Source organism: Scyliorhinus torazame, unplaced genomic scaffold (assembly GCF_047496885.1).
Source record: "Scyliorhinus torazame isolate Kashiwa2021f unplaced genomic scaffold, sScyTor2.1 scaffold_336, whole genome shotgun sequence".
NCBI lineage: Eukaryota > Metazoa > Chordata > Chondrichthyes > Carcharhiniformes > Scyliorhinidae > Scyliorhinus > Scyliorhinus torazame.
The window spans coordinates 91,367-113,804 of record NW_027308063.1 but is presented as its reverse complement, the minus strand read 5'-3'; the positions used below and the strand labels follow the sequence as shown (position 1 = coordinate 113,804).

The 22,438-nt window shown below is 55.1% G+C and overlaps 1 protein-coding gene across 2 annotated transcripts in view; it reads right to left on the bottom strand.

Moving 5' to 3' along the window:
- LOC140406177 (maestro heat-like repeat-containing protein family member 1) overlaps nucleotides 1-22,438 on the bottom strand; it is a 123,905-nt gene that overhangs the window by 49,322 nt on the left and 52,145 nt on the right. Inside the window, exons 10-15 of one of the 2 annotated variants that reach the window (XM_072494318.1) lie at nucleotides 20,365-20,417; nucleotides 17,883-17,996; nucleotides 16,788-16,907; nucleotides 11,291-11,413; nucleotides 8,731-8,877; nucleotides 4,301-4,327 (exon numbers count right to left, since the gene is read on the bottom strand). In XM_072494318.1, the coding sequence (XP_072350419.1) occupies nucleotides 4,301-4,327; nucleotides 8,731-8,877; nucleotides 11,291-11,413; nucleotides 16,788-16,907; nucleotides 17,883-17,996; nucleotides 20,365-20,417 (584 nt within the window). The remainder of the gene's footprint in view (nucleotides 1-4,300; nucleotides 4,328-8,730; nucleotides 8,878-11,290; nucleotides 11,414-16,787; nucleotides 16,908-17,882; nucleotides 17,997-20,364; nucleotides 20,418-22,438) is intronic. The other variant, XM_072494319.1, reaches the window with a different exon arrangement.

Genomic DNA, 22,438 nt, shown 5'->3' with positions numbered 1-22,438 from the left:
TTGGCGATGAGGGAGCGCCGCGTTGCCGGAGGTTTGGCGATGAGGGAGCGCCGCGTTGCCGGAGGTTTGGCGATGAGGGAGCGCCGCGTTGCTGGAGGTTTGGCGATGAGGGAGCGCCGCGTTGCCGGAGGTTTGGTGATGAGGGAGCTCCGCGTTGCTGGAGGTTTGGCGATGAGGGAGCTCTGCGTTGCCGGAGGTTTGGCGATGACGGAGCGCCGCGTTGCCGGAGGTTCGGCGATGAGGGAGCGCCGCGTTGCCGGAGGTTCGGCGATGAGGGAGCGCCGCGTTGCCGGAGGTTCAGCAGTGAGGGAGCGCCGCGTTGCTGGAGGTTTGGTGATGAGGGAGCTCCGCGTTGCCGGAGGTTTGGCGATGAGGGAGCGCCGCGTTGCCGGAGGTTTGGCGATGAGGGAGCGCCACGTTGCTGGAGGTTTGGCGATGAGGGAACGCCGCGTTGCCGGAGGTTTGGCGATGAGGGAGCGCCGCGTTGCCGGAGGTTTGGCGATGAGGGAGCGCCGCGTTGCCGGAGGTTTGGCGATGAGGGAGCTCCGCGTTGCCGGAGGTTCAGCAATGAGGGAGCGACGCGTTGCCGGAGGTTTGGCGATGAGGGAGCGACGCGTTGCCGGAGGTTTGGCGATGAGGGATCTCCGCGTTGCCGGAGGTTTGGCGATGAGGGAGCGACGCGTTGCCGGAGGTTTGGCGATGAGGGAGCTCCGCGTTGCCGGAGGTTTGGCGATGAGGGAGCGCCGCGTTGCCGGAGGTTTGGCGATGAGGGAGCGCCCCGTTGCCGGAGGTTTGATGAGGGAGCTCCGCGTTGCCGGAGGTTCGGCGATGAGGGAGCGCCGCGTTGCCGGAGGTTTGGCGATGAGGGAGCGCCGCGTTGCCGGAGGTTTGGCGATGAGGGAGCGCCGCGTTGCCGGAGGTTTGGCGATGAGGGAGCGCCGTGTTGCCGGAGGTTTGGCGATGAGGGAGCGCCGCATTGCCGGAGGTTCGGCGATGAGGGAGCGACGTGCTGCCGGAGGTTTGGCGATGAGGGAGCGCCGCGTTGCCGGAGGTTCAGCAATGAGGGAGCGCCGTGTTGCTGGAGGTTCGGCGATGAGGGAGCTCCGCGTTGCCGGAGGTTTGGCGATGAGGGAGCGGCGCGTTGCCGGAGGTTTGGCGATGAGGGAGCGCCGCGTTGCCGGAGGTTTGGCGATGAGGGAGCGCCGCGTTGCTGGAGGTTCGGCGATGAGGGAGCGGCGCGTTGCCGGAGGTTCAGCGATGAGGGAGCGCCGTGTTGCCGGAGGTTCGGCGATGAGGGAGCGCCGCGTTGCCGGAGGTTCAGCGATGAGGGAGCGCCGTGTTGCCGGAGGTTCGGCGATGAGGGAGCGGCGTGTTGCCGGAGGTTTGGCGATGAGGGAGCGCCGCGTTGCCGGAGGTTTGGCGATGAGGGAGCGGCGCGTTGCTGGAGGTTTGGCGATGAGGGAGCGCCGCGTTGCCGGAGGTTCAGCGATGAGGGAGCGGCGCGTTGCTGGAGGTTTGGCGATGAGGGAGCGCCGCGTTGCCGGAGGTTCGGCGATGAGGGAGCGCCGTGTTGCCGGAGGTTTGGCGATGAGGGAGCGCCGTGTTGCCGGAGGTTCGGCGATGAGGGAACGGCGCGTTGCTGGAGGTTCGGCGATGAGGGAGCGCCGCGTTGCCGGAGGTTTGGCGATGAGGGAGCGCCGCGTTGCCGGAGGTTCGGCAATGAGGGAGCCCTACGTTGCCGGAGGTTCAGCAGTGACGGAGCGCCGCTTTGCCGGAGGTTCAGCAGTGACGGAGCGCCGTGTTGCCGGAGGTTTGGCGATGAGGGAGCGCCGCGTTGCCGGAGGTTTGGCGATGAGGGAGCGCCGCGTTGCCGGAGGTTTGGCGATGAGGGAGCGACGTGCTGCTGGAGGTTTGGCGATGAGGGAGCGCCGTGTTGCCGGAGGTTTGGCGATGAGGGAGCGACGTGCTGCTGGAGGTTTGGCGATGAGGGAGCGCCGCGTTGCCGGAGGTTCAGCAATGAGGGAGCGCCACGTTGCCGGAGGTTTGGCGATGAGGGAGCGCCGCGTTGCCGGAGGTTCGGCGATGAGGGAGCTCCGCGTTGCCGGAGGTTCGGCGATGAGGGAGCGCCGCGTTGCCGGAGGTTCGGCGATGAGGGAGCGCCGCGTTGCCGGAGGTTTGGCGATGAGGGAGCGCCGCGTTGCCGGAGGTTCAGCAATGAGGGAGCGCCGCGTTGCCGGAGGTTCGGCGATGAGGGAGCTCCGCGTTGCCGGAGGTTCGGCAATGAGGGAGCCCTGCGTTGCCGGAGGTTCAGCAGTGACGGAGCGCCGCTTTGCCGGAGGTTCAGCAATGAGGGAGCGCCGTGTTGCCGGAGGTTCGGCAATGAGGGAGCCCTGCGTTGCCGGAGGTTCAGCAGTGACGGAGCGCCGCGTTGCTGGAGGTTTGCCGATGAGGGAGCTCCGCGTTGCCGGAATTTTGCCGATGAGGGAGCGCCGCGTTGCCGGAATTTTGCCGATGAGGGAATGCCGCCCTGTTTGAAATTTGTTTTTTCATTGAAACATCGTCTGCTGTCGCCAGTGGATGTAGTTGATCCAATGAACTTATTTGAAATAAAGAGCAGGGAAGTTGTCTCTGGAGCGCTGGATAATATTAATCCATAAGCAACACCAATACCTAACCCATAAACTGGTTCGTTATCACATTGCTGTTTGTGAGAGTTTCCTGTGACCTCGATTCAATCTCCCCGTTACCCTTCCCTGCTCCAAGGAGATCAATCCCAGCTCCTGCCGGCTCTGCATAATGGTGTTTGCAAAGGATGCTGACCTTTAGCAAACACAAACTCGTTACGGGGATGACCTTTCTTGTTGAAAACTCCAGCAAGGCTGCAAACACCGTCGCTCCCTTGTGGCCTAGTGGGAAAATGAGGGCCTGTTATATCAGAGCGGTTTGCTTTGTCTTGGCTTTAGAGGGTCACCAGGTTGGCGTGGGGTGGGGCGGGGGTTGGAGTTCGAGCCAGACTGGTCAGGAGTGGGTTGAGGTGGTCTGATACGTGCAGCCAGAAAGGGCGATGGAAGGTGATTCAATCACCACTCTCAAATGGGAAATAGATGGCAGGGCCCCCCGAAAAAGGGTGGGAACGGGACCAACTGGATCGATCTCTCAAAGAGCTTGCAGGGGAATGATGGGCCGAATGGCCTCCTGTGCAATATTCTGTTGGATTCGCAATTGGGAATGGAAATCCGGGACACTCCCTCTGGAGGCACGGTAGCACAGTGGTTAGCACTGCTGTGTCACAGCGCTGGGGTCCCAGGTTCGAGTCCCGGCTTGGGTCACTGTCTGTGCGGAGTCTGCACGTTCTCCCCATGTCTGCGTGGGTTTCCTCTGGGTGCTCCGGTTTCCTCCCACAAGTCCCAAAAGACGTGCTGTTGGGTGAATTGGACTGTCTGAATTCTCCTTCTGTGTACCCGAACAGGCGCCGGAATGTGGCGACTAGGGGCTTTCCACAGTAACTTCATTGCAGTGTTAATGTAAGCCTACTTGTGACAATAAAGGTTATTATTACTACAAGAACATGGACACTGGGGTCAACTGTGGGCTGGTTTAGCTCAGTGGGCTAGACAGCTAGTTTGTAATGCAGAACAAGGCCAGCAGCGCGGGTTCAATTCCCGTACCAGCCTCCCCGAACAGGCGGCGGAATGTGGGGACTAGGGGCTTTTCACAGGAACTTCATATTTGTGACAATAAAAGGTTATTATTATTATTACTGGAGTTATCAAAAAGGTGAAGGATGTTTCATCATCCAGGAAGGAATTCCAGCACCAGGAAGCAAAGTTGGGAGCTCCAGTTAGCAGTGAATGATCTTATGGGCTCCGACGTCCCATCCAGAAAGGGGCCGAATGCCTGCCACCTGACCCTATAACCACGGAGGGGCTGAATGGCCTCACAGGCACCGACAGTGCCTCTCCTACGATGCAATTAGGGGTAGGGGACTTGTCTGAACGCCTCGTCTTGTATTTCCAGAATGTTCCATTCTGATGCTTCACCCTTCATCTAGGTTGGCCAATGATCACACACGGGTCAGGGTTCAGATGACCAAAGTTGAGGTAATCAGACAAACAATCCGAGTCCAGCTGTCCGCGGTGACCTCACTGAGCTCCAATCGGAAGGGAGCCCGGAATTTTACAGAGATAGCTGATCAGCCGGATTGAGCAATTCGAAAGAGAGAGAAATAGAAAGAAACCTTCACCAGGTTAGGCGGAGAGAGAAGGGAGTGAGAGCAAACAGGTCAGTTCATATCGTTTACCTTGGTCTCAACTTTAATCCCCAGAACCTGCGAGACAAGTGAAAGCAAATCAGCAAATCCCACAAATCCCAGAAAATCAATAAAAACGGAAACATTCCCTCCCGGCTCAATAACCGAGATACTCAGAGCCCCATCAAACACTCCCAGGACAGGTACAGCACGGGGTTAGATACAGAGTAAAGCACTCTCTACACTGTCCCCATCAAACACTCCCAGGACAGGTACAGCACGGGGTTAGATACAGAGTAAAGCTCCATCGACACTGTCCCAATCAAACACTCCCAGGACAGGTACAGCACGGGGTTAGATACAGAGTAAAGCTCCATCGACACTGTCCCAATCAAACACTCCCAGGACAGGTACAGCACGGGGTTAGATACAGAGTAAAGCTCCCTCTACGCTGTCCCCATCAAACACTCCCAGGACAGGTACAGCACGGGGTTAGATACAGAGTAAAGCTCCATCGACACTGTCCCAATCAAACACTCCCAGGACAGGTACAGCACGGGGTTAGATACAGGGTAAAGCTCCCTCTACGATGTCCCCATCAAACACTTCCTGGCAAGGGATGGCATTCTTGTCCTTCTAGATGTTAGTGGCCGTGGGTTTGGAAGGTTCTGTCTAAGGAACCTTGGTGAGTTACTGCAGTGAATCTTGTGGGTGGTACACACGGCTGCTACTGTGCGTCGGTGGTGGAGGGTTTGAATGTTTGTGGAACGGGGAGCAATCAAGCGTGGCTGCTTTGTCCTGGATGGTGTTGAGCTTCTTGAGTGTTGTTGGAACTGCGCTCACCCAGGCAAGTGGAGAGCATTCCATTACACTCCTGACTTGTGCCTTGTGGATGGTGTCAGGTTCCTGTCATGTGAGAGTACCTTTAAGACATGGATGTTTAAGCAATGTACCTTTAAGAAAACAGTGATGTCAGAGAGTGGGTGGAGCTGGGCTTTAGATCAGCCATTTTGCAGTTTAGTTCGTCAGTTTGAAAAAGCAGCTTGTGTGTGTCTGTGTGTTTCCCGCGAGCTGCAGTTTGGAGGAAAAGAGCTTGGGGAGTGTCTGTGTTTTGCAGTGAGCTGGATTTGCTGTGACCTCTGCCATGAAAGACTATCTCTGGATCATTTGGGTGATTTAAACTCATAATAGTAAAGCCTTTAACCTGATGTGATTCTGTTTAAAGGTGTTAAGTCTCTTGGAAGTTTGAAGGAACATTTTGAGGAATTATTTACTGTTGCAATATTTTCTGAGTTATCTTTGAAGTAAGGGGTGTTGAGAGATCCAATGTTTATTTAAGATGTTAAGTTGGGTTCATGGAATAAACATTGTTTTGTGTTTAAAAACCCACGTGTCCATAATTGTAATCCCACACCTAGGGAACAAGCCGTGTGCTCGGAAAAGCAACAAATACATTAAAGAGGGAGGTTGGTTGAACTCCATGATACATTTTGGGGTTCTGAAAACGCCTCGCCCATAACAGTCCTTCCTGTCCGTTCCGGTTTATTCCCTCTTTCTTTTATTTTGCTATTACCATTTTGATCCATGGGTGATTAATGGACCTGTGACTTTAATGCGGCCTGTATCTTTAAGGCAAAGCAGCATGTAGGTGGCCTGTGCCTTTAAATTCAAGCAGAGGACTGCAGCCGCAGGTGACATCAGTGGTGACTCGGACTGATGGACTTGGCCAGTGGCCAATGAATTGGCTCAGATGTCTGTTCCCTGCCCGGTGATTAGTGATGATTGGTCCTAGCCCGACTGACGTGTTTCTCCGAGTTACCAGGCTGCTGTTCTCATTTCACTTTCGATTTTGCCGGCTGGATGGAGGAATCTAACCGTCTCACTCCTGAATATTCAGTTACTTCTCAGCAAAAGGCCACCGTGAGAATCTATTAACACTCTCTCTCTCGCCCCAGAAAAGGTTGCGGAAGCAGAATTCCAAAATCTGGCAGCTCTCTCTCTGCGAGGAAGAGGTTGATGTGAAGCGAGAGGCTTCTCCTGGAAAGGCTGTAAGTTATACTGCAAAGAGGTTTCTCACAAGCTGTAGACCCGAGAATTTAAACTACACTCATGCTGTGAAGAAAGTGCACTGAAGGACACATCATTTAAAGCAAGAACTCCTAACTTTTGACCTTAATCCTTATTATTTTTCACCCTTTTCATTCCCCTCTGTGTTTGTCTGTCTTGTGTGTGGGTAGAGGGCGGGTATGTTAGTGGGGACCGGTGTTAAAAGACATTTAACCAACTGTATTCACTGCGTATTTCACATTAGTTCTAGTTATAAATAAACAGTGTGTTTAGATGTACAAACCTGGACAGCCAAGGGGCAAAGATTTGGTTTTTTTTTTAATAAGAATTATTGGTTAGTTCATTTGTGTTATAGACATAGACATAGAATTTACAGTGCAGAAGGAGGCCATTTGGCCCATCGAGTCTGCACCGGCTCTTGGAAAGAGCACCCTACCGAAGGTCCAAACCTCCACCCTATCCCCATAACCCAGTAACCCCACCTAATCCCCATAACCCAGTAACCCCACCCTACGGGCAATTTTGGACACTATGGGCAATTTAGCATGGCCAATCCACCTAACCCGCACATCTTTGGACTGTGGGAGGAAACCGGAGCACCCGGAGGAAACCCACGCACACACGGGGAGGATGTGCAAACTCCGCACAGACAGTGACCCAAGCCGGAATCGAACCTGGGACCCTGGAGCTGTGAAGCAATTGTGCTAACCACCATGCTACCGTGCTGCCCCGTGTTGTGACTCTGGGGATCGAATTGACCACGTACTTGCCCAGAGTGACACAACAATGGTGGATAGGTTTGGAGAGCCAGGCGGTGAGTTATTCTCCATGGAATCCACACCCTCTGATCTGTCCCTCCAGTATTAATGTGGCTCGTCCAGTTCAGTTTCTGGCCAGTGGGAACCCCCAGGGTGTTCCTAGTGCGGGTTTCAGTGATGGCAATGCCATTGAATGTCAAGGGGCGATAGTTAGATTCTCTCTTGCCTGGTGCTTGTGGGGCGAATGTTACTCGACACGAGTGAGCCGGAATTCTCTGGCAATATTTGCGGACCGGCCCCATTAAACAGAACCTCATTGGCAGGAAATGCAGCCAGCCCTTGGCGTGGGGAATCAGGTTACGCAGCAAGGTGCCGTCTCACAGTCACCAGTCTCTTTGGCCACGTGAGACCTCACTCGTTGCTCCTCAGACAGGAGTGCAGACTCCGGCTGGCATCGCGGAAGGCATCCCAAATCTCCCACAGGCATTACCCCCATTCCCCACCCAATAAGCCCTCCAGCACTTTTAGCATTGGGTGCCTGGGCTAGCAGGGTGGGGGCAGAGGAAGGTGGGGGTCCCCGTTTTCAATGGGCCTGCAGGGTGATGCCAATCAACGCAAGTTGCTCACAGGCACATGAAGAAATAATGAGCATGAGGACTTGCTGTTCATTATACAGAGTCTGGGGTGAGGGAGAGGGTGTTTATTATCCAGGGTCTGGGGTTGGGGAGAGGGTATTTATTATACAGGGTCTGGGGTTGGGGAGAGGGTGTTTATTATACAGGGTCTGGGGTTGGGGAGAGGGTGTTTATTATACAGCGTCTGGGGTTGGGGAGAGGGTGTTTATTATACAGGGTCTGGGGTTGGGGAGAGGATGTTTATTATACAGGGTCTGGGGTTGGGGAGAGGGTGTTTATTATACAGCGTCTGGGGTTGGGGAGAGGGTGTTTATTATACAGGGTCTGGGGTTGGGGAGAGGGTGTTTATTATACAGGGTTTGGGGTTGGGGAGAGGATGTTTATTATACAGGGTCTGGGGTTGGGGAGAGGGTGTTTATTATACAGCGTCTGGGGTTGGGGAGAGGGTGTTTATTATACAGGGTCTGGGGTTGGGGAGAGGGTGTTTATTATACAGGGTCTGGGGTTGGGGAGAGGGTGTTTATTATACAGCGTCTGGGGTTGGGGAGAGGGTGTTTATTATACAGCGTCTGGGGTTGGGGAGAGGGTGTTTATTATACAGGGTCTGGGGTTGGGGAGAGGGTGTTTATTATACAGCGTCTGGGGTTGGGGAGAGGGTGTTTATTATACAGGGTCTGGGGTTGGGGAGAGGGTGTTTATTATACAGGGTTTGGGGTACGGGAGAGGGTGTTTATTATCCAGGGTCTGGGTTTCAGGAGAGGGTGTTTATTATAGTCAAACTTTTCGTGCTTAATAATTCATTTTCTTGGGACTTTTCCCGCCTCACAGCGTGGACAGTTGCGAGGTCTGGAACAGTCGCCAACTCCTGTCCCGGAATGGTCCAGATCCCTCAGGCAATTACATCCCACCCATTCCCTCCCCCACAAACTATCCCAACTGGATCAGCTTGTCAAGCGTGGGGAAAGGGATTGTGCAGAGAGTTGGTGTCACGTACTCTGTGGTCCCCCCCGCTGCTTCCTACCTTCGTATTGAAGTGGTTCAGGACTTGCTTGATGACATCCTTCTCGATTCGAGCGAGAATCAGTTCCTCGGGAGCATAGAGGGTCAGGAATCCGTAACACAGGATTAGCGTACTCTTTGCTTTCTCCACATCCACATCGGACTTGTCCTGGGGATCCAATAAAAAAAGCAGTTTGATTACAGGGCGGTTCAGTGGACAGTAGGCCCAGCTCAGGGGCCCAGCAAAGAGGCTTGATTACAAACGCTGACTGACAAGCCCGGGGGCAAGGTGGCACCTAACCTGCACATTTTCTTGGGTTGTGAGGGTGAAACCCACGCAGACACGGGGAGAATGTGCAAACTCCACACGGACAGTGACCCGGGGCCGGGATCGAACCCGGGTCCTCAGCGCCGTGAGGCAGCAGTGCTAACACCACTGTGCTGCCCCTACCATTGCTGAATCCCCCACACTATTCTCCCCCCCCATATCTAAAATTGCTACATTTATCACAGGGTTTGGTGAGCTGTGGAAGTCGGGCTTTGGTGAGCTGTGGAAGTCAGGGTTTGGTGAGCTGTGGAAGTCAGGGTTTGGCGAGCTGTGGAAGTCGGGGTTTGGTGAGCTGTGGAAGTCGGGGTTTGGCGAGCTGTGGAAGTCGGGGTTTGGTGAGCTGTGGAAGTCGGGGTTTGGCGAGCTGTGGAAGTCAGGGTTTGGCGAGCTGTGGAAGTCAGGGTTTGGCGAGCTGTGGAAGTCGGGGTTTGGTGAGCTGTGGAAGTCGGGGTTTGGCGAGCTGTGGAAGTCGGGGTTTGGTGAGCTGTGGAAGTCGGGGTTTGGCGAGCTGTGGAAGTCGGGCTTTGGCGAGCTGTGGAAGTCGGGGTTTGGCGAGCTGTGGAAGTCGGGGTTTGGCGAGCTGTGGAGGTCGGGGTTTGGCGAGCTGTGGAAGTCGGGGTTTGGCGAGCTGTGGAAGTCGGGGTTTGGCGAGCTGTGGAAGTCGGGGTTTGGCGAGCTGTGGAAGTCGGGGTTTGGCGAGCTGTGGAAGTCGGGGTTTGGCGAGCTGTGGAAGTCGGGGTTTGGCGAGCTGTGGAAGTCGGGGTTTGGCGAGCTGTGGTAGTCGGGGTTTGGGCGAGCTGTGGAAGTCGGGGTTTGGCGAGCTGTGGAAGTCGGAGTTTGGCGAGCTGTGGAAGTCGGGGTTTGGCGAGCTGTGGAAGTCGGGGTTTGGCGAGCTGTGGAAGTCGGGGTTTGGCGAGCTGTGGAAGTCGGGGTTTGGCGAGCTGTGGAAGTCGGGGTTTGGCGAGCTGTGGAAGTCGGGGTTTGGCGAGCTGTGGAAGTCGGGGTTTGGCGAGCTGTGGAAGTCGGGGTTTGGCGAGCTGTGGAAGTCGGGGTTTGGCGAGCTGTGGAAGTCGGGGTTTGGCGAGCTGTGGAAGTCGGGGTTTGGTGAGCTGTGGAAGTCAGGGTTTGGTGAGCAGGGGATATTTAAACTGCAGGGTTTTTGCATCACAAAGACCTTTCACATTGGTTTTTGGGGGCAGGAATCAGGCCAGCAAATGGGTCAGTTAGGCCGCACCCATCACCAAAGAAACGTGAGGATTTAAAGGGGTCTCATATCAGTTAGCGGTGAGCCAGAGCCCCACGGCAGCCATTGCTGCCTCAGGAAGTCATGACCCGCAGTTTGGGAAGCCCTGAAACCAAATTGCAAAAGTGCTGGAAAGCTTAGCAGGACTGGGCGACATGTGTGGGGCGAGAAACAGAGTTAACGTTTTGAATCTGTGTGACTCTCCTTCAGGAATCTGAAGCGGGACCTCACAGAATCTTTTCCAGTGCAGGAGGTGGCCTTGCGGCCCATCGAGACTGCACTGGCCCTCTGATAGGGCATTCCGGCCTGGTCACACTCCCCTGCCTTGCCCCTGTAACCCTGCACATTCTCTCTGTTCAGATAACAATCCAATTCCCTTTTGAAAACCTCGGTCGAACCTGCCTTCACCTCTCTCTCAGGAAGTTAGTTCCCGACTCCAGCTACCCTCCGAGTGAAAACATTTTTCCTCCCATCACGTCCACTCCTTTTACCCATTATTTTCAACCTTTGCTCTCTAATTCTTGATGAGGGGGCAGTTTCTCACGATGAGGGGGCAGTTTCTCACGATTTACCCTGTCCATAACCCTGGTAATCTGGAATGGCTCTCGCGTCTCCTCTCAGCCTTTTTTCCCTCCAAGGAAACCAGGCCCAAGCCTCTCCAATCTATCCTCATAACTACAGTTGCTGATCCCTGGAATCATTCTTGTGAACCTCCCCTGTGCTCTCTCCAATCACATCCTTCCTCAGGAATGGTGCTCCGAACTGGAGGCAGTATTCCCAATGAGACCCAACTCGTGTCTTATAAAAGATCAACATGACCTCATTACTCTCGTACTCAATGCCTCTATTAATAAAGCCGAAGATTCTATTTGCTTTATTGACTGCTCTGAAGAGAAACATTTGCAGGCTGTTGGGGGAAGAGATAGGAGCAAGAACGATGGCAAGCTGGTGGACAAATAGCCAGGGGCGATGAATTGAAAGGTCCCAGCCGAGAGTGCAGATTGCCCGTACCTTGAGAAGGTGGAAGAGGCTCGGTGATTTCCTCAAGATGTCGGACTTGCCAAAATCCTCCAACTTTGCCAGCGTGTCGTCGAGGTGAGTCTTAGCACAGAATCCAATGCAGACAGCAACACCCTACAGCAAGCAGTCAAACGGCGTTAGAAAAGGGATAGAGCAAACCAGCATTTCTATCACACCAACCTCGGTCTCAGAGTTACAGCCAATTAAATATTTTCCATCGTGTCGTCATTGGTATCATGTTGGATACATGGCAGTAAATTTGTACACAGCAAGATCCCACAGTGACAGTCATTCCTTCCAGACATCTTTGAATAGAGATTGTGGAATCTCCACATTCCGCACTCCCTCAGTACTGACTCTCTGACAGTGCGGCACTCCCTCAGTACTGACATTCTGACAGTGCGGCACTCCCTCAGTACTGACCCTCTGACCGTGCGGCACTCCCTCAGTACTGACCCTCTGACAGTGCGGCACTCCCTCAGTACTGACCCCCTGACAGTGCAGCACTCCCTCAGTACTGACCCTCTGACAGTGCGGCACTCCCTCAGTACTGACCCTCTGACAGTGCGGCACTCCCTCAGTACTGACCCTCTGGCAGTGCGGTAGTCCCTCAGTACTGACCCTCTGGCAGTGCAGCAGTCCCTCAGTACTGACCCTCTGACAGTGCAGCACTCCCTCAGTATTGACCCTCTGACAGTGCGGCACTCCCTCAGTACTGACCCTCTGACAGTGCAGCACTCCCTCAGTACTGACCCCCTGACAGTGCAGCACTCCCTCAGTACTGACCCCCTGACAGTGCGGCACTCCCTCAGTACTGACCCTCTGACAGTGCGGCACTCCCTCAGTACTGACCCTCTGACAGTGCGGCACTCCCTCAGTACTGACCCTCTGACAGTGCGGCACTCCCTCAGTACTGACCCTCTGACAGTGCAGCACTCCCTCAGTACTGACCCTCTGACAGTGCGGAGCTCCTCAGTACTGACCCTCTGACAGTGCGGCGCTCCCTCAGTCCTTACCCTCTGACAGTGCGGCACTCCCTCAGTACTGACCCTCTGACAGTGCGGCACTCCCTCAGTACTGACCCTCTGACAGTGCGGCACTCCCTCAGCACTGACCCTCTGACAGTGCAGCGCTCCCTCAGCACTGACCCTCTGACAGTGCGGCGCTCCCTCAGTACTGACCCTCTGACAGTGTGGCGCTCCTCAGTACTGACCCTCTGACAGTGCGGCGCTCCCTCAGTACTGACCCTCTGACAGTGCAGCACTCCCTCAGTATTGACCCTCTGACAGTGCGGCACTCCCTCAGTACTGACCCTCTGACAGTGCGGCACTCCCTCAGTATTGACCCCCTGACAGTGCAGCACTCCCTCAGTACTGACCCCCTGACAGTGCGGCACTCCCTCAGTACTGACCCTCTGACAGTGCGGCACTCCCTCAGTACTGACCCTCTGACAGTGCGGCGCTCCTCAGTACTGACCCTCTGACAGTGCGGCGCTCCCTCAGTACTGACCCTCTGACAGTGCAGCACTACCTCAGTACTGACCCTCTGACAGTGCAGCACTCCCTCAGTACTGACGCTCTGACAGTACAGCACTCCCTCAGTATTGACCCTCTGACAGTGCGGCACACTCTCAGTACTGACCCTCTGACAGTGCGGCACTCCCTCAGTATTGACCCCCTGACAGTGCAGCACTCCCTCAGTACTGACCCCCTGACAGTGCGGCACTCCCTCAGTATTGACCCTCTGACAGTGCGGCACTCCCTCAGTACTGACCCTCTGACAGTGCGGCACTCCCTCAGTATTGACCCCCTGACAGTGCAGCACTCCCTCAGTACTGACCCCCTGACAGTGCGGCACTCCCTCAGTACTGACCCTCTGACAGTGCGGCACTCCCTCAGTACTGACCCTCTGACAGTGCGGCACTCCCTCAGTACTGACCCTCAGACAGTGCAGCACTCCCTCAGTACTGACCCTCTGACAGTGCGGAGCTCCTCAGTACTGACCCTCTGACAGTGCGGCGCTCCCTCAGTACTTACCCTCTGACAGTGCGGCACTCCCTCAGTACTGACCCTCTGACAGTGCGGCACTCCCTCAGTACTGACCCTCTGACAGTGCGGCACTCCCTCAGTACTGACCCTCTGACAGTGCAGCACTCCCTCAGTACTGACCCTCTGACAGTGCAGCAGTCCCTCAGTACTGACCCTCTGACAGTGCAGCACTCCCTCAGTATTGACCCTCTGACAGTGCGGCACTCCCTCAGTACTGACCCTCTGACAGTGCAGCACTCCCTCAGTACTGACCCCCTGACAGTGCAGCACTCCCTCAGTACTGACCCCCTGACAGTGCAGCACTCCCTCAGTACTGACCCTCTGACAGTGCGGCACTCCCTCAGTACTGACCCCCTGACAGTGCAGCACTCCCTCAGTACTGACCCCCTGACAGTGCAGCACTCCCTCAGTACTGACCCCCTGACAGTGCGGCACTCCCTCAGCACTGACCCTCTGGCAGTGCAGCGCTCCCTCAGCACTGACCCTCTGACAGTGCAGCACTCCCTCAGTACTGACCCACTGACAGTGCGGCACTCCCTCAGCACTGACCCTCTGGCAGTGCAGCGCTCCCTCAGCACTGACCCTCTGACAGTGCGGCACTCCCTCAGTACTGACCCTCTGACAGTGCGGCGCTCCTCAGTACTGACCCTCTGACAGTGCGGCGCTCCCTCAGTACTGACCCTCTGACAGTGCGGCACTCCCTCAGTACTGACCCTCTGACAGTGCGGCACTCCCTCAGTACTGACCCTCTGACAGTGCGGCACTCCCTCAGTACTGACCCTCTGACAGTGCGGCACTCCCTCAGTACTGACCCTCTGACAGTGCGGCACTCCCTCAGTACTGACCCTCTGACAGTGCAGCACTCCCTCAGTACTGACGCTCTGACAGTACAGCACTCCCTCAGTATTGACCCTCTGACAGTGCGGCACTCCCTCAGTACTGACCCTCTGACAGTGCGGCACTCCCTCAGTATTGACCCTCTGACAGTGCGGCACTCCCTCAGTACTGACCCTCTGACAGTGCAGCACTCCCTCAGTACTGACCCTCTGACAGTGCAGCACTCCCTCAGCACTGACCCTCTGACAGTGCGGCACTCCCTCAGTACTGACCCCCTGAGAGTTCAGCACTCCCTCAGTACTGACACTCTGACAGTGCCGCGCTCCTCAGTACTGACCCTCTGACAGTGCGGCACTCCCTCAGCACTGACCCTCTGACAGTGCGGCACTCCCTCAGTACTGACCCTCTGACAGGGCAGCACTCCCTCAGTACTGACCCTCTGACAGTGCGGCACTCCCTCAGCACTGACCCTCTGACAATGCAGCACTCCCTCAGTACTGACCCTCTGACAGTGCGGCACTCCCTCAGTACTGACCCTCTGACAGGGCAGCACTCCCTCAGCACTGACCCTCTGACAATGCAGCACTCCCTCAGTACTGACCCTCTGACAATGCAGCACACCCTGAGTACTGACCCTCTGACAGTGCAGCGCTCCCTCAGTACTGACCCTCTGACAGTGCAGCACTCCCTCAGTACTGACCCTCTGACAGTGCGGCACTCCCTCAGTACTGACGCTCTGACAGTACAGCACTCCCTCAGTATTGACCCTCTGACAGTGCGGCACTCCCTCAGTACTGACCCTCTGACAGTGCGGCACTCCCTCAGTATTGACCCTCTGACAGTGCGGCACTCCCTCAGTACTGACCCTCTGACAGTGCAGCACTCCCTCAGTACTGACCCTCTGACAGTGCAGCACTCCCTCAGCACTGACCCTCTGACAGTGCGGCACTCCCTCAGTACTGACCCCCTGAGAGTTCAGCACTCCCTCAGTACTGACACTCTGACAGTGCCGCGCTCCTCAGTACTGACCCTCTGACAGTGCGGCACTCCCTCAGCACTGACCCTCTGACAGTGCGGCACTCCCTCAGTACTGACCCTCTGACAGGGCAGCACTCCCTCAGTACTGACCCTCTGACAGTGCGGCACTCCCTCAGCACTGACCCTCTGACATTGCAGCACTCCCTCAGTGCTGACCCTCTGACAGTGCAGCACTCCCACAGTACTGACCCTCTGACAGTGCGGCACTCCCTCAGTACTGACCCTCTGACAGTGCGGCACTCCCTCAGTACTGACCCTCTGACAGGGCAGCACTCCCTCAGCACTGACCCTCTGACAATGCAGCACTCCCTCAGTACTGACCCTCTGACAATGCAGCACACCCTGAGTACTGACCCTCTGACAGTGCAGCACTCCCTCAGTACTGACCCTCTGACAGTGCAGCGCTCCCTCAGTACTGACCCTCTGACAGGGCAGCACTCCCTCAGTACTGACCCTCTGACAGTGCAGCACTCCCTCAGTACTGACCCTCTGACAGTGCAGCGCTCCCTCAGTACTGACCCTCTGACAGGGCAGCACTCCCTCAGTACTGACCCTCTGACAGTGCAGCACTCCCTTGCTTCGGCACTGGAGGTTTTTGCCTCGATTGTTTGCTCCAGTCACCATAGTGGGGCCTGAATCTCTGACACGTGCGCAGTCTCCCACTTCGCACCTGGCCATGATGCATGTTAACTGTGTCACACACAATGACCTTCAAGTCAGAAAGTTCAAAGCTCTATGGGCAGCACGGTAGCACAGTGGTTAAGCTCTGTTGCGTCACAGCTCCAGGGTCCCAGGTTCGATTCCCGGCTAGGGTCACTGTCTGTGCGGAGTCTGCACGTTCTCCCCGTGTCTGCGTGGGTTTCCTCCGGGTGCTCCGGTTTCCTCCCACATGTCCCAAAACACGTGCTTGTTTGGTGAATTGGACATTCTGAATTCTCCCTCTGTGTACCCAAACAGGCGTCGGAATGTGGCGACTAGGGGCTTTTCACAGTAACTTTATTGCAGTGTTGGTGTAAGCCTACTTATGACAATAAAGATTATTTCTAAAAAAAACTTTGAGACAAACAGTGGCAGCCGTGTACAAGATGCACTGCAGTGACTCGCCAAGGTTCCTTAGGCAGAACCTTCCAAACCCACAACCGCCACCATCTCGAAGGACGAGGGCAGCAGATACCTGGGGACCCCACCACCTGGAGGTTCCCCTCCGAGTCACCCACCGCCCTGACTTGGAAATATATCGCCGTTCCTTCACTGTCGCTGGGGCAACATCCTGGAGCTCCCTCTCTAACAGCACAATGGGTGTACCTACACCACATGGCAGTTGTAGAAGGCACCTCACCACCACCTTTTCAAGGACAATTTGGAATGGGCAATAAATGCTGACCGAGCCAGTGACTCCCGCCCCAGTTGAGAAGCTGGATCTGATGTAAAAGCCTTTCATCCCAAGCGCTGTCCTGGGCTCCTGCCCGGTGAGACATGCTCTCTCGGCTACACTGCACCATACACTCAGCGATGCCTTTGGTCGAGGCCAATGGTGCTGTTGGGGGGTGGGGGGGGGGTCTCACCTCTCTCTCCAGGTTTTCGGTGTGTCGCACCGTCTGCAGGATCTCCATCAGCTGCTTTCTCACCACATCCACATTCCGAGTCTGCCGCAGCACCACACCACCACACTTGTACAGGAAGCCCTGTCGGCAGAGGAGTAATCCATTAACTGTAACCATGGCAACGCTCCCCCAAAATACCGGCACGAGGAGAACGCCCCTCCCACAACAGAATTCCCAATAAGAACACTGCACCCAAAATACTTTCCCTAATCCCCGAATTATTCCGGTCCCTATGGGACACGGCAATCTGGACCCACCTATAACACCCCCCCTCCCAACTCTGGAATAGGGGTACCCAGACCCACCCCAGGAATACACACTGATCTGCAGAATCCCTGCAGTGCAGAAGGAGGCCATTTGGCCCATCAAGTCTGCGCCAACCCTCTGAGAAAGCGTCCTACCTAGGCCTATACCCCCACCCTATCCCCGCAACCCCACCTAACCTGCACAGCATTGGACACTCAAGGGGCAATTGATCATGGCCAATCCCCCTAACCTGCACAGCTTTGGTCCGTGGGGCAAAGGTTAGAGATGTGCGAGGCAGGTTTTTCCACACAGAGGGTGGTGAGTGCCTGGAGCGCGCTGCCAGGGGAGGTTGTGGAAGCAGATACATTGACGGTGTTCAAAAGGCACCTTGACAAACTTATGGAAAGGATGGGTATAGAGGGGTACGGCACAAGGAAGTGCTGAGGGTTTTGGCAAAGGGTGGCATCATGACCGGTACAGACTTGGAGGGCCGAAGGGCCTGTTCCTGTGCTGTATTGTTCTTTGTTCACCCGGAGGAAACCCACGCAGACACGGGGAGAAAGTGCAAACTCTGCACTGACAGTGACCCGAGGCCAGGATTGAACGCACGTCCCGGACGGGGTGAGGAGGCCGTGCTAACCACTGTGCCACCCTCTGTAACTCTAACAGTGGGGGGGTTTGAGGCGAGGGGTGAGGACCGCCTAGAAAATGGCTGCCTGGAGTTGCCCTGTACCCCTGAGGGGTGCGTGTGCCCAGGAGCCACCCCCTCCTCCAAGGGGGCCAGCGTATTCCCCCGTCCCAAAGTCTCACCTTCTCCTGGGGGTGGCTGTTGTAGCTACTGAGGTGTTTGGTCATCTCTTCACTCAGTTGGCTGCTCCACGTTTCATCTCCAGGGTTGACGGCCTCTAGGCTCGCCGACAGTAACTGGATGGAGAACAACAGTCGCTCGCTATTAATGACTGAGGGTGGGTGAGGGCGGGGGGCAAACCCCACTGACAGGCAGGAACAACACGATCACAACCAACACGCCGAATCGAGGTGGTCAGCAAAATATCCCCAGGGATCAAACACAACACATCACCTCAGGGCTCACAATCCACTCCTTCACTCACTCACACTCACTCACTCCCCTACACTCACTCTCACTCACACTCACTCACCATCCCTCACTCACTCACTCCTCCTTCACTCACTCACCACCACTCACTCCTCTCACTCACTCACACTCACTCACCCCACCTTCACTCACTCTCACCACACCACACCCCCTCACACTCACCCACTCACTCACACTAACTCACACCTCACTCACTCCCCTTCACTCACCACCCACCCCACCCACCCACTCAACCCACTCACACTCACTCACTCCTCCTTCACTCACACTCACTCACTCCTCCTTCACTCACACTCACTCACTCCTCCTTCACTCACACTCACTCACTCCTCCTTCACTCACACTCACTCACTCCTCCTTCACTCACACTCACTCACTCCTCCTTCACTCACACTCACTCACTCCTCCTTCACTCACACTCACTCACTCCTCCTTCACTCACACTCACTCACTCCTCCTTCACTCACACTCACTCACTCCTCCTTCACTCACACTCACTCACTCCTCCTTCACTCACACTCACTCACTCCTCCTTCACTCACACTCACTCACTCCTCCTTCACTCACACTCACTCACTCCTCCTTCACTCACACTCACTCACTCCTCCTTCACTCACACTCACTCACTCCTCCTTCACTCACACTCACTCACTCCTCCTTCACTCACACTCACTCACTCCTCCTTCACTCACACTCACTCACTCCTCCTTCACTCTCACTCACTCCTCCTTCACTCACTCACTCCTCCTTCACTCACTCACTCCTCCTTCACTCACTCACTCCTCCTTCACTCACTCACTCCTCCTTCACTCACTCACTCCTCCTTCACTCACTCACTCCTCCTTCACTCACTCACTCCTCCTTCACTCACTCACTCCTCCTTCACTCACTCACTCCTCCTTCACTCACTCACTCCTCCTTCACTCACTCACTCCTCCTTCACTCACTCACTCCTCCTTCACTCACTCACTCCTCCTTCACTCACTCACTCCTCCTTCACTCACTCACTCCTCCTTCACTCACTCACTCCTCCTTCACTCACTCACTCCTCCTTCACTCACTCACTCCTCCTTCACTCACTCACTCCTCCTTCACTCACTCACTCCTCCTTCACTCACTCCTCCTTCACTCACTCACTCCTCCTTCACTCACTCACTCCTCCTTCACTCACTCACTCCTCCTTCACTCACTCACTCCTCCTTCACTCACTCACTCCTTCACTCACTCACTCCTTCACTCACTCACTCCTCCTTCACTCACTCACTCCTCCTTCACTCACTCACTCCTCCTTCACTCACTCACTCCTCCTTCACTCACTCACTCCTCCTTCACTCACTCACTCCTCCTTCACTCACTCCTCCTTCACTTGCTCCTTCACTCACTCACTCCTCCTTCACAATCCACTCCTTCACTCACTCACTCCTCCTTCACTCACTCACTCCTTCACTCACACTCACTCACTCCTCCTTCACACTCACTCCTTCACTCACACTCACTCACTCCTCCTTCACTCACTCACTCCTTCACTCACACTCACTCACTCCTCCTTCACACTCACTCCTTCACTCACACTCACTCACTCCTCCTTCACACTCACTCCTTCACTCACACTCACTCACTCCTCCTTCACACTCACTCCTTCACTCTCACTCCTCCTTCACTCACCCACTCCTTCACTCACTCACTCACCCTTCACACTCGCTCCTTCACTCACTCACTCACCCTTCACACTCACTCACTCCCTCCTTCACACTCACTCACTCACTCCCTCCTTCACACTCACTCACTCGCTCGCTCCGTCGCTCGCTCGCTCCGTCGCTCGCTCGCCCCTTCGCTCGCTCCGTCGCTCGCTCGCCCCTTCGCTCGCTCCGTCGCTCGCTCGCCCCTTCGCTCGCTCGCCCCTTCGCTCGCTCCGTCGCTCGCTCGCCCCTTCGCTCGCTCCGTCGCTCGCTCGCCCCTTCGCTCGCTCCGTCGCTCACTCGCTCGCTCCGTCGCTCACTCGCTCGCTCCGTCACTCACTCGCTCGCTCCGTCACTCACTCGCTCGCTCCGTCACTCACTCGCTCGCTCCGTCACTCACTCGCTCGCTCCGTCACTCACTCGCTCCTTCACTCACTCGCTCCTTCACTCACTCGCTCCTTCACTCACTCGCTCCTTCACTCACTCACTCACTCACCAGCAGCAGTTTATCCTCCCACTGTCTCTGGGGCAACGAATCTTCGGAATTCTCTGCAAAGAACAAATATCGGTCAGCCAAGGATCGGAGAATGTTATTGCCGGGGATGGAGAGCAGTCAGTGCGGAGGAAGTGGGAAAGGAAAGACGAGGAATCCTCAAAAGTATTCAACAAAGTTCACTGGTATGGAGGGCATTAGCTATGAGGAGCGGTTGAATAAACTTGGTTTGTTCTCACTGGAACGACGGAGGTTAATGGGCGACCTGATAGAGGTCTACAAAATTATGAGGGGCATAGACAGAGTGGATAGTCAGAGGCTTTTCCCCAGGGTAGAGGGGTCAATTACTAGGGGGCATAGGTTTAAGGTGAGAGGCGCAAGGTTTAGAGTAGATGTATGAGGCAAGTTTTTTTACACAGAGGGTAGTGGGTGCCTGGAACTCCCTGCCGGAGGAGGTGGTGGAAGCCGGGACAATAGTGACATTTAAGGGGCATCTTGACAAATACATGAATAGGATGGGAATAGAGGGATACGGACCCCGGAAGTGTAGAAGATTTTAGTTTAGTCGGGCAGCATGGTCGACACGGGCTTGGAGGGCCGAAGGGCCTGATCCTGTGCTAGGGATGGAGAGCAGTCAGTGCGGAGGAAGTGGGAAAGGAAAGACGAGGAATCCTCAAAAGTATTCAACAAAGTTCACTGGTATGGAGGGCATTGGTTATGAGGAGCGGTTGAATAAACTCGGTTTGTTCTCACTAGAACGACAGAGGTTGAGGGGTGACCTGATAGAGGTCTACAAAATTATGAAGGGCATAGACAGAGTGGATAGTCAGAGGCTTTTTCCCAGGGTAGAGGGGTCAATTACTAGAGGGCCTTAAGGTGCGAGGGGCAAGGTTTAGAGGAGATGTACGAGGCAAGTTTTTTTTACACAGAGGGTAGTGGGTGCCAGGAACTCACTGCCGGAGGAGGTGGTGGAAGCAGGGACGATAGTGACGTTTAAGGGGCATCTTGACGAATACATGAATAGGATGGGAATAGAGGGATACGGACCCAGGAAGCGTAGAAGATTTTAGTTTAGACGGGCAGCATGGTCGGCACAGGCTTGGAGGGCCGAAGGGCCTGTTCCTGTGCTGTACATTTCTTTGTTCTTTGTTTTCTGCTCTCTCGCTCCACCCGACCTGGCGCTCTCGAGCCTCCATCTTCGACCCACCAGATCTTTCATCCCAATCTCAGCAACATTTCCCCCCTCTAAACCTCTGGGGAGGTCTCCAGGACCTTGGGGTGACCACATCTGGAGCAGTGTGTAGAGTTTTGGTCGCCTTCTTTGAAAAAGGATATAACTGTGTTAGAAACAGTTGGGAGAAGGTTCGCCTGGATAGATTCCCTTGTTGGAGTGACCAGGAGCAGGGGACACAATTTAAATATAAATGGTCGCCCACTTAAGGATGAGGAGAATTTTTTCTCGGTATATTTCTTGGAATTCTCTTTCCCGGAGAAGTGGAGGTTGTCTCATGTCACTACACACTGGGCGAGTGCACGGTCAGTTACAGCCCCACAGGCCCCACAGTCCCCACAGTCCCAACACAAGTGAATTCACCAATAAAATTCCCCAAATCTTTGGCCCTTCCTTGACTGCCCAATAACGTACAGTCACCAGGTTTGTTAGGGTTGAGACACGCAGTAACAAAGCAAAATAACAGCCAGCTAACCCACAGCCCGCCACCGCCCCCACCTGACCAACGCACCCTCTACCCGCACTCACACAAGCCAAACAAACACAGAGGGAGGGGGTAAAATAATAGGGACTAAGATGAAAAAGAAAGACGAGAATTCTTGCTTCTGATGTTGAAGTCTTTGCAGCAAGCTGAGTGATTGAACCCACTGGTGTGTTGTTAACAATGATCTTCTGGCAGTAGCATTTAGTCAGTACTCCCAGACAGTAGGAATTCCTCAGGAGAGTCACATTAACCTGGATTAAACTGGGCCTTCACACAAAGGAACAGTCTCAGGCCTGTTTAATTCTTAAGGCACTTTGTCTCACCTCAGGCCAGCTCCAGCCTGAATTTTAATTGGGTCTCCA